A 16,328-nucleotide genomic window follows, 5' to 3' on the forward strand; every position below is an offset into this window, starting at 1 on the left:
TTTTCGTCTGTCTCTTCTCAAAATTTCCTCCCACCCATGCAGTTTTACACTTACATGCCATGTCTGTCCGCTCTTCAGCTCTTTTGTTCTCGTGCTTGTGTTGTGTTTTATTGCCTTTGTTCTCACCTTTGAGGTGACAGTCTGTAGCAGGGGTGGGCGGTGGCACCAAAATCTCACATTGTGGTATCAATATACAATCACAATATAATGCTTTTGCTAGAAATATGTGCTTTAAATTGGAAAAAAAATCTTATGTTTAGAGTCACTACATTAAATAATTTGCACATTTCACCAAAACTAACCAAACCATGATCATCATCATCAAAAATAAATGTTTCTTGCTATGCAAAAGGTAATACTAAATGAAATGATCTTATGGTGAGATCGGATCAGATTTTTCACGTTTGTTCTGTCACACTTAAAACTAAAACTATGAATACATATAAGTTCAAATTGAAATCAAATAACACAAGACAAAAATAAGAAATGCCGGCTAAGCAATAAACTCAAATAAATGTAATAAATAACATGTAAATGAAAAAAAATGAAACAAACCCACATAGCAATAAAAAATAAATAAGTAAAAACATATATGACAAAAACATAGTAGTCACACATAAATAGACACATTTTATCATGAAAACTAATAATATCAAATTAAAAGCTCATTTAAAATATTAATAAAAGAAGACTATAACTCTGAGTAGTATATACTGTCCTCCCTGTCTCCCGGAGTGATTTTTTAGGGCGTTTGTCCAGAACAGATCCTTTCATCACACAAGCACTCTCTTTGTTCTCTGACCTCACGCTCACTGATGTCGACAGGTAGTCGTGACACTGGACAGGACGCTGATGTCAACACGAACTGTCTGAACCTTATCGTATGAAGAGACGGCCGGATCATTAAAAGCAGATGGCAGGGCGAAGCAGGCTGATGCTTGGCGGCACTTTTGGCTTTAATGATTGTTTTGATTGGGGGATGTGGAACTCGTGTAAATGCTCACAGACGTGTTTCGTTGGCCTCACGGGCTTCAGTTTAGTGTTAGCTGAGGGATGTAAGGTACAGATGTAAGAGTCATCGAGAGACGATTGCGACTCGATTAGGAATGGAAAAAGAGTAATTTACTTCAGTCTAACTCAATCAAGAATGTTGTGGTTAAAATGGCATCGTGCTTGGGCCCTGACCGCCAGCTTCCCGCTAATCCACCCTGGCAAGGGTGTGAGGAAGGTTCTGCAAGCTGAAGAGATGATGTGCGAATTGGGATTTTATTGCCCCAGTGGGTGTTTTGACTGTTTGAGGTTCATTTTCTCTGTTGAACTATTTCCTCTCGCTCTTGTGTTTTTAAGCAGTAACCATCAGGGTATCCAGGCATGAAGTTCTTCATGACCTGAGATGATCCCTTTCTGTCTCGACTCCTGAGTCCCCCACACACGCGGGTGCGGGTGTTTCCTCACATGTCACTGGATTGAGTTACATTAAACATAGACGTTGAACTATTTTCTTATTGTATTTTTTTACCTTTTCGTTTATATAATTTGATGTTTAACCTTTATCCCAGCATGAACTTGAATTATTGCATACGCTGTCTGATCTGTTCAAGTACTTTACTGTTTATATTTACAGTCAAGATTTTTCATTCCCGAATGATGTCCTTCGCTAGCAGCAAATGTCACTTGCGAACAGAAGATTTGTTGTGCGTCGTTTCCAATTACAAGCTGTTATTGTGTCAAATTATGCACGAAGCATGAATGCATTATCAAGTTGTGCGTAGACGGGAAGATTTGTTTGGTTTACGGAGGAAAAAGAAAGATTTGCAGTGTGTTGGATCTACATGCATGTTTATTATTAAAGACTGGTAGTAGACACATTCAACTCATTAGTTTTTATAATGAGGAGGTTCAATTTATTCAAGTCCACAGAGAGTTTTATCTCCTGAGACACTTTAATCGAAGTTGGGGGCGGGGTCTGAATGATGACATCATGCGAGCAATGCTTTCAGCTTCTTGAAAGAAAACGTGAAAGAAAGCTGCCTTACATTTCATATCTGATCGCCGATACGCGCGTAGTGATGTGTGCAAGATGCATGCAGACAATCCCACATCAGATGACCTTTGACCCTTGTAAGGATCAGGATACTTGAGGAAAAAGGTTTAGACCAGGGATGAGTGTACTGTTGTGATGACTGCCCACCTTCGACCAACATTTCCAACCTTTACATATCACAACCGAAATACTAAAACAAACCTTGGTAACCTCTGCTTGACGGAGATCTTGAGAAAAAAAAACAGTTTCATCATTATTCATTCGTTTGTTCTAGTGCTGAGCATCATTTTGTGAGTTTTGTTACTCGTTCTTAAGCGAGGCCGCATATTGTGAGCCAGGAGGAGTCTGTTTTCTAAAAGCCTGTCAGTGTGTACAGTTTGGATGGAGGAACAAGATGTGCTTTTAATTAATGAGAGTTTTGTAGTCATGAAGCATCTATTGAACGTTAAAACCTCGGCCGGTAAACCTGTTGGACAGATTTAAATGTCTGAAAATGGTTTATTGAACAGAATTCCAATTATGTATTCCACATAAGAGGATTAAGTCTGATATTTTGCACTCATATGTTTTTTACCAATTACACGAACAGCTTGAAGGAACCTGTGAACACAACCACATTCCTCCACCATTGGGGTTGCCATAACGATGATCAATTTGGGTCAGCGTTTGTGTGTGCATGTATGTGATTTGACGTGTGGGAGTGTTGTCAGCCGCTCTTACACATGCCCTGCATGCAGCGCTAACATGACTTCTCTCCTGATTGGCTGCTGGTGCCGGGGCCTTTCATTAATGGCATAAGGCAGTTGGTAGGCAGAAAATTGGTTTGGCTGTTCAGTGCCCAAAACGTGGCACTATTCTTTTCTATTTATTATGTATAGTTTATTTCTGGAGTGTAATTGTTAGAAGAGGGTCAAGACTACACAATTTAGAGTCACCATGACTTAAAACAGGCTTTTGTTTTTTTATGGGATATTTTGGTGTTGATTATATTGATTTAAAATCAAAATGAATGTGCCTTCATAAGCGTCAATCAATAAACACCCTCACATTTTAAAGTAGCAACATCAGTACTTGACATATGTCTCGAGAATTGGGACTATACTGATTGTCCAATGGCCAGGCTTCCAACTTTCAATGATCCAATACCTACGTTTTTTTCATTTCCAGATATACAAAGCAATTCGGAAAAACAAAACGCCACCACAACTTCATTTTTTCAATTTCATGCTGACTTTAAAGAAGTTATGTTTTGTGGAGTATAATATAATATATAAAAATACTATAATTTTGTTACTCATTCTTCGAATTAAGCTGAAAATAAATAATTGTAATAAATTATTTATTATTTAAATAAATTTACGATTTATCTCAAGCAACATACAAAATGATTTTTTTTTTAAACATTTTTATTAAAGATACAGTTTGTAGATATCGCTGCTAGAGGACGCACGATCAAAACAACAACAATCGCGTAGCTTGATGACACTGTAGAAGCGTGGAATGATGGGATATGTTGTCTTCAACTCCACCGCTGATGGTACCTGTGATACATCAATTAGACGGGAACGAGAAATCATTAGACCCGAATAGAATCGGACCCGAGTAATGTAAGGTTTAAAACTAAATTTTTAGTCATAGATGTTACAGTAAAGGTTATCTTGACTGTACACACATCATTTTGCAATAATGCTAGAAGGACCGACAGTACAAACTACTTCCGCATCTGTCTACGACGGTGTCACCCGGTTGCTTCATCACTAAAGGTGGTAACAAAGGGTAACGAGGATATGATGCCATGGACAGGCGACTAAACGGCCCAGGTCCACTCTTTAGAAAGGAGATTTTCTTGTGATTTTAAAGCAGTTGGAAACATATGAGATATTGTAAGTACTCAGCTGAAAAATATATATAACATTGGCCTAGTGGTTATTGGATATTTTACTGCAAAATTCTTACATACTCTACCTTTAAAGATTCAATACATAACATTTCCCTCTCTATCGCCATCTCTGTTTAAAATGTAAAATTGCAGGTTACTTTACGTACTTTGTTTAATGCGGCCCAAACAGACAGGGTTTCTGACAATCCCATATTAATCTTGAGCACCTATTGAATAGTATTACATACATCGTATCTTTGAAGAGAATTTAGTTTGATCACATTTATAAAAGATAGATAGTGCTTTACGATTACTTCCGAAATCATATGGCATGTGTGGGGTGGAGGGGGAGGGTGAACTAAAGCACATTGTCAACAAACTATAGTCATCAGTTTCCGCATTCGGTTCATGTCCTTCATCTTCTATCGGTGGGACGGCTCCATATATCAGTTTCAAACGATCTCAAAATTCATCGTTATATGCACCGTTAAACAAACAAACATCTGAACTTCAGGAATGCTCTCTCTCTCCTACTTACAAGTGAAAGTGACGTCTGTGAATGCTCCTTCTCCTGCTCTCTATACTGACGTGTGAGCGTCCTGCAGGCTTTTCCTGGAGAATTGTCCAATAAGGGACTAAGAAAAATTACTGCAATACAGATTTTTGTTCACTGTTAACGAAAAGATTTTATTTACATTAACATTTCATTTCTATACTCATTTTAAAGAGTATATATTTTTTCATTTTTAAGGTCCTACTTTGGTTTATGGAGTGTCCAACAACCCGTTTATGTACGTATGTACATCTGACCAATCCCTTCCTTTCTGTCAGCCTACAATGATCTCTAGTCTGCTGTGATTGGAAATGGAATGTACGCAGGTAATACATGGAGTGACGCAAATCTGAAACGTTACTGAAATTCGAACAACAGATGACTCATGATTCTTCTTTTCCATTCATTCACTTTCAACTTTACAACTTGGCAGACTGCTAAAAATTCACACACAACAACATTACACACTGCGTGAGAAATTTAATTTAAAGGACATTATAATAGTTACTCTTTAAATGTTTATAATGCAACAAATTGTAACAATAAAATGATGTTATGGCATCTGCAGTTTGCCACCTTGCGTGTTGAAAACCGGACAAAATATAATTTACAAAGAGATTTGCATACAGGTTTCCTATTCGGAGTATTGAAAACAACCCCTCTTGTGGTTTGGCAAAAGTTTCAAAACCTTTTTCTTCATTGTAACAGTGGTCAAGCTTGCCAAAGAGCTTCACGCTGTTTCCATTGTCGTCAATAAGCGACACATTCAGACTTGTGAAAGGAGAAACATAGCGATTCTGAGCTGGTCTGAAATGAAACACTTAAGGCCTGTGACATGTTTAAAGCCCAAATGGAGGGAAAGAGAAAAGTACATTAAATGAATTAATTTATTGGTTATTACTAAAATAGAAAGAGGACTTAGGGTTTGTCTCTGTACTGTATCCTGTTTTTATGCCTCCCAGAAGTGTGTTTTCAACAGGACTTGATCTGCGTTTTGAAGCAGCTCTGAAGTTGTGGATATATTTAGAATCTGTTTAGTTAAGGCTCTTCCAGCCTCCGTATGATTCAGGAAAATGTACTTCTAATTCAGACTAGCCCTGGCCTGAGGTCAGTCAAAAATAGACTTGTTTTTCTTCATTACTGGAGCTTTTGGTGGTGGGACCCCTCAAATGATGCTCGGGTGTGAATGGACTGTGAGAATTCTGCTACAGTTGCTTCTGACAATATTGAGTCAAAAGTGTTGGTTAGTAGTTACAGCTTGTTTGGCAAATGTTTATGTATGATGTAAGAAAATCAACGTTGATGGCCATGATGATCTCTATAGTCGTTTTGCTGCTAACGGGCCAATCAGAGCGTCCGTGCAGGTCGACTGCAGCTGTGGAGCTTTGTTTAGCTATAAAGCATTTGAAGTCGAAGTTGGAGGCTGTCCCAACCCTCTTTATGATTTGTTTATAGTCTATAACCAGCGTTCTTCTGTCGTCTCCTCTGAATGAGCCTTCACTTCGCTTAGGAATGAGTCTTAAATTTATGTGACAGCCCTTTGGAGGAAAATTTGGTGCAAGTCTTGTGTTGTATCTCCTGGTGTGTGTAGGAGTGTTAAAGTACATTTTTGCCATTTTGTTTGAGTTTATTTGCGCAGTGGAAGCACTGGAAGAAAAGCTTTGGCACGCTTTTTGTTTTATTCTTCTTTCGGAGAGGGCATCTTATTTTCTTTAAACTCGGTCCTTTAATTTTTTGAGCATTTTATGTAGGTTCTCTGTACATTGATGGGTAGATTATGGGTTCAACAAGTGTAAGGCCACTTAAAGTGATAGTTAACCCGAAAATGAAAATGCTGTCATCATTTACATACACTTTTATTATTTCAAAACTGCACAACGTTCTTTCTTCTGCAAAACACAAAATAAGATGTTGTGAAGAAAGTTGATAACCGAACAGTGCTGACACCAATTTACACAAAACCAATGCAAGTGAATGGGGTCAAGGGCTGAATCGAATACCGTTTATTTGAGCTTCGAAGCTTCGGTAGTAATCAACACCAAATATTCGAAGCATCCAAAGGAGGGCGCTGAACATATTCTTCTCAGTTATCAAGGGAGGAATGTGTGTCTGTTTGCATTATTATTATGTCGAGAACCGACCATCCAATCGACTTCACACATGGCCGCGTGTGTGTAGCTGCGGACCCAAGAGAGTGAAGTGTCGCATCTTGTTGCCATATGGACACACAAGTAGCGACACGTTGACAATTATTTAAACTTTTAATAATCTACAGAATAGCGCCAGCACGAAGGGGTTTGTATGCTCTAAGAACGGACACTGCACTAGTGATACAAAACACACAGGTCTGTTAAGAAGAATACTTTTTAAACTTTTAATAAAAGTAGCCTTCATTTTTTCTAACAAACAAATCACTCCCAAATCAGAAATGTTTTAATTAGTAATAAGGCAACTATTACAATATAGTATAGGGGACGTTTATGACATTTATGACGTTCACTCATGGGCGATTCATATGAAAGCGCAAATGAGAACGGTTTCGCGGGGATGCCACGTGTTCGGAGAAAAAAAATGATTATAGAATCTCAAAATTTTAAATCGGATTCCAACCCACCGAACGAATATTTGAATATTCTAGTACAACCCTTACGGGGTCCAGTACAAAAACATCCTTCAAAATATCTTCTTTTGTGTTCTGCAGAAGAAACAAAGTCATACAGGTTTGAAATGACACAAGGGTGAATAACTGATGACAGAATTTTCATTTTTGGGTGAACTATCACTTTTAATGCACTGTAACTTGCTTTGGATACAAGCGTCTCCAAAAGCTGTAAAATGTGAAAATGTAAAGGCTGACAGTTATCAAAATATCACATGAGATTGTACTGCAGTCCGCACAATACATTTTTGCCCCAATATTATTTCTTATGGCAAGTTGTTAATGTGCACCTGGTTTGGTGTAATTGTGCGGTTATAATGTTGCATTTGTTTGTACCCGCAGGCCTTTGACTCATGAAGAGATCGGCCAGAGAAGGGAACTAGCCAGGCAGCGGCACGCCGAGAGACAAGTGGCCAATCAGAACGCAGAAGCCCCCAAGTCAACTGATAAGGGAAGGGCTTCAATCCCATCAGCCCCTGCCAACAGCAGTGTCACAGGCAAGCATGCAGTCAGCTAACTTGTGTGTTTGTATGTGTGAATGAGCAGATGGAATGTGTTTGAGGTGAATGTGTGCTTCTGCCAAACATATACAAATATCCCATAATCATAATAGCATTAATAAAAGATATGTGATGTGTCATTTGGCAGACGGTTTTATCCAAAGCGACTTACATTGCATTATCCTATACATTTGTTTCCAAGTATGTGCAATCCCCTGGGATCGAACCCACGACCTTGCGTTGTTAACACCATGCTCTTATCACTGAGCTACAGGAAAGCAAATATATGATTTATCTATTAATACTCATGCTTTTATCTGCAGATTCTTTGTGTGCACAGACGGAGACTCTTTCTGTTAAAGCCGCAGTCGAAGATGAGAGCAGAGAACATTTCGTGGCCTTCGCGCGGGTTTACAGCGGAGTCATCAGAAAAGGTCAAAAGGTGTTCGTGCTCGGACCCAAATACGACCCGTCGCTGGCTCTCAGAACGGTGAGCGGATGCCTCTGTCTTCACAACTGCAGACGTTTTCATCATCTCACGCTTTGTGGCTTAATACACCATCACAGCGGTGACACAAGCTCACAAATCATTATCCAAGAATTAATGCAATTCATAACGAAATAATCGCACAATTAATAATCCTTAACCTCGATGAACTCGAGCTCCGGAAAATGAACTGCTGTGTTCGGGTTCATTTCCAATTAATTTCCTCGTGTTTGAAGCTGTCTGGAGCTAATTATTACATCATTACCTCCAAACTATTAAAAGACTCAATGAAGACTCAGAGGCTCATCCGCATAACGCTCAGCCTTCATCGCTCTTGAAGAACATTTCAATTTAGCAGGAGAGTCAGCGAATCACAGGAAGATGACATGATATTTTTTATTTAATCGGATGTCACGGCATTTAGAAAAACTGAAAGCGTCTTCCTCTGGTTTGTAATCACAGAGCTACGCTTCAGGCTCTAAGTCAGAACTCAGAATCCGGGGTCGGTACCACATGCATCGAGCTATGCTGAAACCGGACACACTGTCATTGGAACACGCATGTGCCGTGTGGCTGTTGAAAACGCCCGCTGGAAACACTCAAATCAGGAAGTTTTTTAATATAGTCATTATTTTTGTTTGTTTGCACACAAAAAGTATCCTCATCGCATTATATTAAAGGACCCTGTCTTTTGTTGTTTGTGAGACTTTTATTATGTTTTTGGGGTGTTTAACAATGGATGTTCATGTTTTTAATTTCAAAATACGCTTTATATTTCACATATTTATTTCATCGCTCTCCCACTTCTAACAAAACGACTAAATTCCCTTCCGGTCTATATAAAGTCCTTCCTTTCGAAACGCTCTGATTGGTAAAGCTGATTGGCTTCCGCTTCTCAGGCTGTTGTGATTGGTCGGTGCCCCTCTCACGTGTATTCATGAACTTCTGCTTTTAGCAATAAACAGTAACAATAGCGTCAACTTCACTGTATCAGTTAAAAACATGCAGATCGATCGAGTGTAACGGAGGTCTATTAGCGCTTGAGCAAACGTCAATCTTTGTTCGGAATCGCAAATGTTTTTCCTACTATGTCGAGGGGAAATGACGTCAGACCAGTTATATTAATTAACACTAATTACAGGAGGGTTAGTTTTGCTTTTTTAAATTGGAGCCGAGTTGGATGATAAAGTCATTTGCAAGCAGGACTTCAAAGGACGTTTCATAGTGTTTAAGAGGACTGCGCATGAACACACAATATCAGTGTATTACACAGAACAGTTTTAATAGCCGATGTTAAAGTCATGGAAGTTGTTATTTGACTGTTGGTTATCTTAGAATGTGTGTAGCTGAATTATTATTACCAGCTGTAGGACTGTGATGAAAGTGAAAGTAGTTTAGCGCGTTCTCTAGTCCTTGAAAGCATATTCTGTTAAAGACAATATCTCACTTGGCACTGAACTTTGAGCTTTATCATTTTGCAGGTATTATTTATGCTCTAACAGCAACATTACACACTTACTTATGGTTGAAAAATGGGATCGGGGGAACGTGCTCTTTAATTAATACTGAACTCGTGTGGACTATTTTACAATGTCTTTCCGCACTTTGAAATTCGGTTCCGTTGCAATCTATGTAGGAGTCAGAAAGCTTCCAAAACTAACTTAATTTGTGTTATGGGGAAATTATTTTTATGGATACTTTTATCACTTTTGGGCGGATGTTCCCTTTAAGGTTTGTTTCTGGTTCCCGGAACGTTCTCCTAACATTAGAAAACCATTGTTTTATTTCCGTAAATATAAACGAAAACAAACCTTAAAAAATCCTTCTGAACTAACGTTCCCCTATCGTTCTTTAAACATTTTCCCCCCAAAATAACCAAAAGGGAACCAGAAACTGACTTTAGGGGAACATTCTGTGTTTGCTGGGTTAATAATACTTATAGTGTAAATCACTTTTTTGCTTTAGCTGCCGGAAGATTGTTCCGCATCAGATGTTTTGTCCGCTGTTCCTCACATGGCCTGCTGTACGGTGGACAAACTTTACCTAATGATGGGTCGTGAGCTGGAAGAACTGGATGAAGTTCCTTCAGGAAATGTTCTCGGTACGTCTTGTTGTTTCCTTTGATTCTTTTTCAACCCTTTACTGATCCAGTGTCAAAGATGAAGGGAATGTGGTATTATGATATATGATAGATTACCCGCTAATCATTGTGCGACACAGAATATTTCTCGGTCCATGTTACATTCCTCAACAGCAGTGTCAGACAGCAGCGTTATATCAATTGTGTTCATCGTCTTCTTCACTCCCAACAGTGAACAATTAATACCATGCTTCCTGAGATCTGAGTCAGTGTTCGGGTAGATGAAACACCAATTACATTTCATTTACAATTCCCAGCGTTCTGAACGTCAGAGATCTGTGTGTCTCTCTCTCTGTTTCCGGTGTCCAGAAGCTCTTCAATGCATAATACACCCGTATGTATTGCATCACTCTTGAATCTTGACTCCTAATTCTTAATCAGTGTATTGATATACTTTGGTATGCATAAAGTAGAATACGTATATGCAAAAGTTTGTATATATTTCTACAAAATTGTTTTAGAGTAATGCTGCTTTGCACATAAGAACCACATCTGGTGTCAGCAGTCTGTATAGGCAGTACAGTGGTCATGCAGATGGCAGATGTGTTTTGTCGACTGACGGTGCCAATGGTGCTAAAGTGTTTTTTTATATGATAGTTCATGTTTTGTTATGGTAATAGAGGACTCGTTTTACAAGAATTAACTTTACAAGCAGATTTGCTAGAACATATTGTAGTTGTAAAAAGGACGGTTCTTTTCATTAGCAGCCGCAAATTATTCACGTTCGGTGTCAGATTTTATTGACACAGAAGCATCTTATAATTATATTAAAATGTCAGCTCACATTTTCAGTTTTTCTCAATATCGACTGGAGATAACAGTGCTCGGATCACAAATCATGAATACTGTAGATTGACCGACCACGCAGTTGTTGTTTATTTCATGAGGGTTTGCTAAATTATTAAAGGACCTGTGCATTAATGTATCACCATTTTCATCTAATGCAAGCCTGACAGGCACATGTCAATAAATATAACAGCACTGAGTGGACATTAGCGAGCATTATGTCATAATTCAATTTGAGCGTCAGGCTTCCATGCGGCCTGAACCAGATTTATGTGTCCTTAGCGAGCACTCATATGTCAGAGGTGAAGAGTCAATGCATGAGCAGAAGTCCTGGAGATGGGTCGGGTTAGGGAACAAAGAGCCAGGACGGAAATTGTTGTTTTACTGTTTTTAGTCACGGTCAGCGAGGGTACGTCGATTGTACGCTACCCCACATTTCTGCTCTATTGCCCTCTTGTTGTAAAACAAAGTGTGGAGGATTTCACATGCGAAAGCAGAAAGAGAAGCTCTTTAGATGTGGATGAAAAATGTGTATTTTTACCGCATGACAGGTTAAAAGCCGCACTTGGCCCGCCGCTTGGCTAACCAGACCCCCCCCAAAGACAAAACTCAAACCAGACACGGTCTGAAAACATGGCATAACACGACTTCAGCCGTGTCACACAACCAAAGCCAAACTGAGGAGGGGATGAAATACAGCACAGATGAAAAGAAATGAAGAGTGTGGGCAGGAACAAACAATCTCCCTCTCTGTTTGTGCTCTGATATACAGAAGCTTCTCTTTATCTGCACAGAAACAGAAATTGAAGAACTAAATCACTTAAGATCGTACGGCCCACAACAAAATACTCTTCTGATCTGTTGATGTGCTGTTTAGGTCCATTTCACATACACACCAGTAGTTCTGTTTTACGGTATGAGAATTTAGACAATATTTTTGACTAAAAAGTTTGACTAATAGCTAACTAATAATTATAATAATAGATATTACGATTAATAGATCATAATATTAACTAATATTACATCGCAACAAATTGTTAAATCGCAACTAATATTTGTATAAGTACATTCTGTTCTTGTATTTATCTTTCTCCATGTTTCTTCACACACCTCAGCTAGCGCTGCATATTTATATTTCACGGTATACATTTAACAGACAAATCGCGAAATTTAGCCTTGGTTAAGTAAATTTTCAGACTTCATTGATATGGCGTTGATAGCGCAATACAAATAATTAAAAACACAGTAAAATTGTGAAAAATAGTGCAATTGTTTGTAAAAAAAAAAGTTAAATAATGAAAGCAAAATGATCGATTTCTGCTCTTTTGTTAGGGATTTTTTAATAGTTAATCTTATTTATTTGTGTTATATAGTATATACTTGTTGTTTGTTTAACAGCTTGTAAGAGTAAATATCCGCGGGTCAGCATCTGCAAATATTTTTTTCCTTGAAAATTGTTCTCTATTTTTATATGTGTAACATTTTTGTCATTTTAAAACTATGGTTAATTTCTCATGTGCAGTTTACATACAGTAGTTTAGCTGTAAGAAACAGAAGACATTAAATCGCTTGATTCAGACAGCCTCTAAGTAGAAGCTACATGCCTGCAAACCCTCTCTCTCTCTCTTTCTCTCTCAATGTGATACATTTTTTGTGTTATTCCCTTTTCTCTAAATCATAACACTGTACACATGCAGTTGGGCTTGTCTGGTCAACCGTCATTTTCCGACTTGAAAGCCACCGGTCGCCCTTTGTTCCCTTCTGAACTCGAAAATCCTCTCATAAATTACTCGTAAAATATGGGCTAGTGTCCCACACATTCAAACCTGCCTAAAATGACATTAAGGTTATTAATAACGTAAGAGCAACCTAACGAGAAGAATTGGATTTCTGTAATGGAGATTAGGTCATTAATTATAAAGCGATGGCTCTAACTCCCACATTTATTTTCACTTTCTCACCAAGCTCCTTGTGATATTTGATATTTCAATGGGATTTTACGGATGCCTGTGGTAACGTTATCATTTATCATTTCGCCCCGTTTGATCTGGTGCGCAGATATATATATATTTTTAAGACATACATTTTCTGTGGTTTCAGGTTTCCTGGTCACTATCTACACATTATAGTTGAGTTTGTTTGGAGAATGTTGACCGAGCTACAAACTTTTCCGAAAAGTCTTTGGCCATATTATTTCGCTTATATTTCATACATCTGTTTCTCACGGGTTTGAGATGTCTTTTCTCTTTGGATCAGTCTAAAATTTCACATAATGATGACATTTTAAAGATCCATTGGAAAAGGAAAGTCCCACAACGTTGCCGATTTCAAAATGTTCACGTCAAAGTCATTTTCTTTTCAATTCAATGATCTCCAAACCTTCCCGGTGCCCAGTATCCGCAGGTCACCCTGTTGAATGAGTGTGTTTCTTTTTCTCCCTCTAAGCCGCTCTAAGTCTCAAACTCACAGAGCGGTCTGATGGGATTGTGAGCAGATACTTTCAATAATCAAGCATCTATTCAGTAAATGTCACTAGTAGGACCCTGAACCCAGGTCAAATCTTCTGACCCGAGTCTCAAAGCCCACTGATGCCGAACATGTCCTCCCACAAAATGATTTACCATCAAAAAAATGTTTTCTGTTCTTATCTGATTCTATGTCTCACACCGGCACTGGCCTTCCAAGTTATGCTTATTTGTAACCTCTGTAACGGATCGGTTCATCTGCAAAATCGGATTATTTTATCCATGTGTGAGTCACCAAAATTTTAGGGTGCCGTGTCTGATTGCCATGGCTTGTAACCATTATCGTAGCCAAAACCATTCACTGTAATTGTACTATCACAATATCTCCTTAGGATTTTTTTGTTAATTCAATTCATATTTTTTTTGGCCAACAAATCACACTTAAAGTCCCAGTGAAATAAAAAAATAGCAATTCCTTTTTCTTCCATGAAATATTGCTGCGTTTATTTTTAATAGCTTACCAACGTGGTGCATTCTCTTCTTAAAAATCATGTGCCCTCATTATCTTCAATTAAAATCTGAAAACGCACTTCCTTCCTGCAATGACTATCCATCTCAAATGACATATGTTAGACGGATTGGGCGGAGCACCTGTTAACTCCTCCCCTTCAACTGTCAGTCTGCTGCCAGTTCTATTTCATTTGGTTGCTCTGCAGTTGTAAGCCTAGATATATATACATAGATGCCGCATTCGCAGCTGTTTCTAAGTAGGTTGTTTAGTTATCAAACTTAAGATAATTACTGATGAGTGCTGTTTTTAAACCATTGTGATATTTTTAACCCTGTAACAATGGTCAAATCACTGTAACATGAAGGGTTTTATTGCTTTAATATGTGTCAAAGCAGTGGCCGAGATAAAGTAATGGAAATACAAAAGTAATGGAGAAACACAGTCAGACACCGTTCAATCTATAGCAGTACTTCTGCAAAAATTGGCTTCCAAAGGAAAAAACACCAACGGTCCACTGCACGCTGACATTCACCCACCGCAGGGATGTCTCTTTCAGCTGAAGAACTGATACATATGTGAGATCTGAAGAACGGGCAGATGTGAATTACAGGCCTGTGGTGGGGCAATGATTGTCCGCGTGGTCCGGCAAACGGTTTGATGTGTGTACAGTGAGAGATGGCTAGTTTTAAGATTGCGGGTGGGAACCAACTGCATCACTCTCTGGTTTAAAGGCTGTTCTGTTTGAGCTGAAGACCGTCCGGGAAGCATAATGCTGATTCACGGTGGTGAGTATAAGGAAAACGTTTGTTTTGCGTCGCACCTGCGTGTTTACTCGCATCTGGACGGCAGAACTGCGTGATCTTCGCTGGTTATATACAAACTGCAATCAAAGGCGTCTCAGATGTGGCATCTACGAGGGTTTAGATGAATTGGCACATGCGAATGTTGATTTTCTTTTTAATCTGTTGAATCAGGAGCTGAAGTGCAAACGAAAAAAACAAATGTTTTTGGGCACTGTGTCGCATCTAGCGTCATCGTTTAAAGACCCTTTCAAGTATCACACAGTTCTTTGAACTTTTATAAATAAGTGTTTTGTGGCTTCTATGTTGTCATACATAAAAATGTACATTTATGCATTAGGCAGATGCTTTCATTCAAAGAGACTCGCATTACAAAGTATTAATTTATATTCGCAGTCTGTTCCATGTGGATCAAGCCTATAACCTTAAGTCTACTAAATACAAATAGAGCTACAGGAACACCACATACACTCACAAAATCACCCACCCGTCACACTGCTCGGATTTATTGACGATTTTTCACTGCTGCTCATGTCCTCGCCCACACTCTCTTTTTCCGTCTTCCCCTCCAGCGTGACCCAGATTTTTTACTTGGAGAGATCTCTCCAGATTGTGTTGTTACCATCAACACTTGTGTTTTTGAAAATGAGTTTTCGTTGGGAAGAAAGTTGGATTTGCATCCCTTTCTGCAGCTGCCCGTGAATTTGACGAAAGGAATGTCTGTTTTCAAGCCCCCATCACCCTTGCTTTCCACAAATGTCTTTTCTTTGGCAGTTTGCACTCCAACGGGAACAAAACAACATCCTAATGCCCAATCTACAAGTCTCTGTAGTGCATATTCAGGTGAACGTTGTCCTTAGTTCACCCAAAAATGAAAAATCTAAAACCATTTAATTCACCTTCATGTCGTTTCAAACATGTATAGGAGTTTATTTCTTCTGCAGAGCATGAAGGAAAATATTTTGAAGAATGTTGATAACTAAACAACACCGACTCCCATTGACTTACAATGTATGAACACAAAACCACGAGACATTTCTTAAAATTCCTTTGTGTTCCACAGAAAGCCCCAATACAGATCTTAAACAACATGAGGGTGGAAAAAACATGACAGATTTTTTATTTTTCAATGAAGTTTCCCTTCAAATGTCAAGTAACGCCTGACTCTTCAACCAAAACCAGTTCAGAACCATTGTCCTACGGTGAGGTCAACTGAGTTCAGCCTGGAGGTCTTTCCTTTGTTCTCCTGGTTCTGTTTTCTCCCAGCTCATCCCAATAGATGGCGTTAAAGAGGCAAAGTGCCGGACACAAGATAGTCTGTCCACCCCCATCCCCATATCCCATCAGATAGAGGGCAAATCATGGTCGTTCATGCGAGAAGAGCTCATGGAGTTCAGCTTGGGTGATTCGGGAGACACACACTTGTCTGATATGACTCACAATTTTTGGGAAAAATTAAAATTGAAAACGATCTCACAGTGCACACAATCTTATGTTTCTAAAA

At 38.8% G+C, this 16,328-nt stretch overlaps 1 protein-coding gene across 1 annotated transcript in view; it reads left to right on the forward strand.

Annotated features, from left to right (window-relative positions):
- Window positions 1-16,328, forward strand: part of efl1 (elongation factor like GTPase 1) — an 82,991-nt gene that overhangs the window by 13,770 nt on the left and 52,893 nt on the right. Inside the window, 3 exon segments of the mRNA XM_056735320.1 lie at window positions 7,478-7,632; window positions 7,959-8,125; window positions 10,088-10,223. Of these exon segments, the coding sequence (XP_056591298.1) occupies window positions 7,478-7,632; window positions 7,959-8,125; window positions 10,088-10,223 (458 nt within the window).

Source organism: Triplophysa dalaica, chromosome 1, assembly GCF_015846415.1.
Source record: "Triplophysa dalaica isolate WHDGS20190420 chromosome 1, ASM1584641v1, whole genome shotgun sequence".
In the NCBI taxonomy this organism is placed as follows: domain Eukaryota; kingdom Metazoa; phylum Chordata; class Actinopteri; order Cypriniformes; family Nemacheilidae; genus Triplophysa; species Triplophysa dalaica.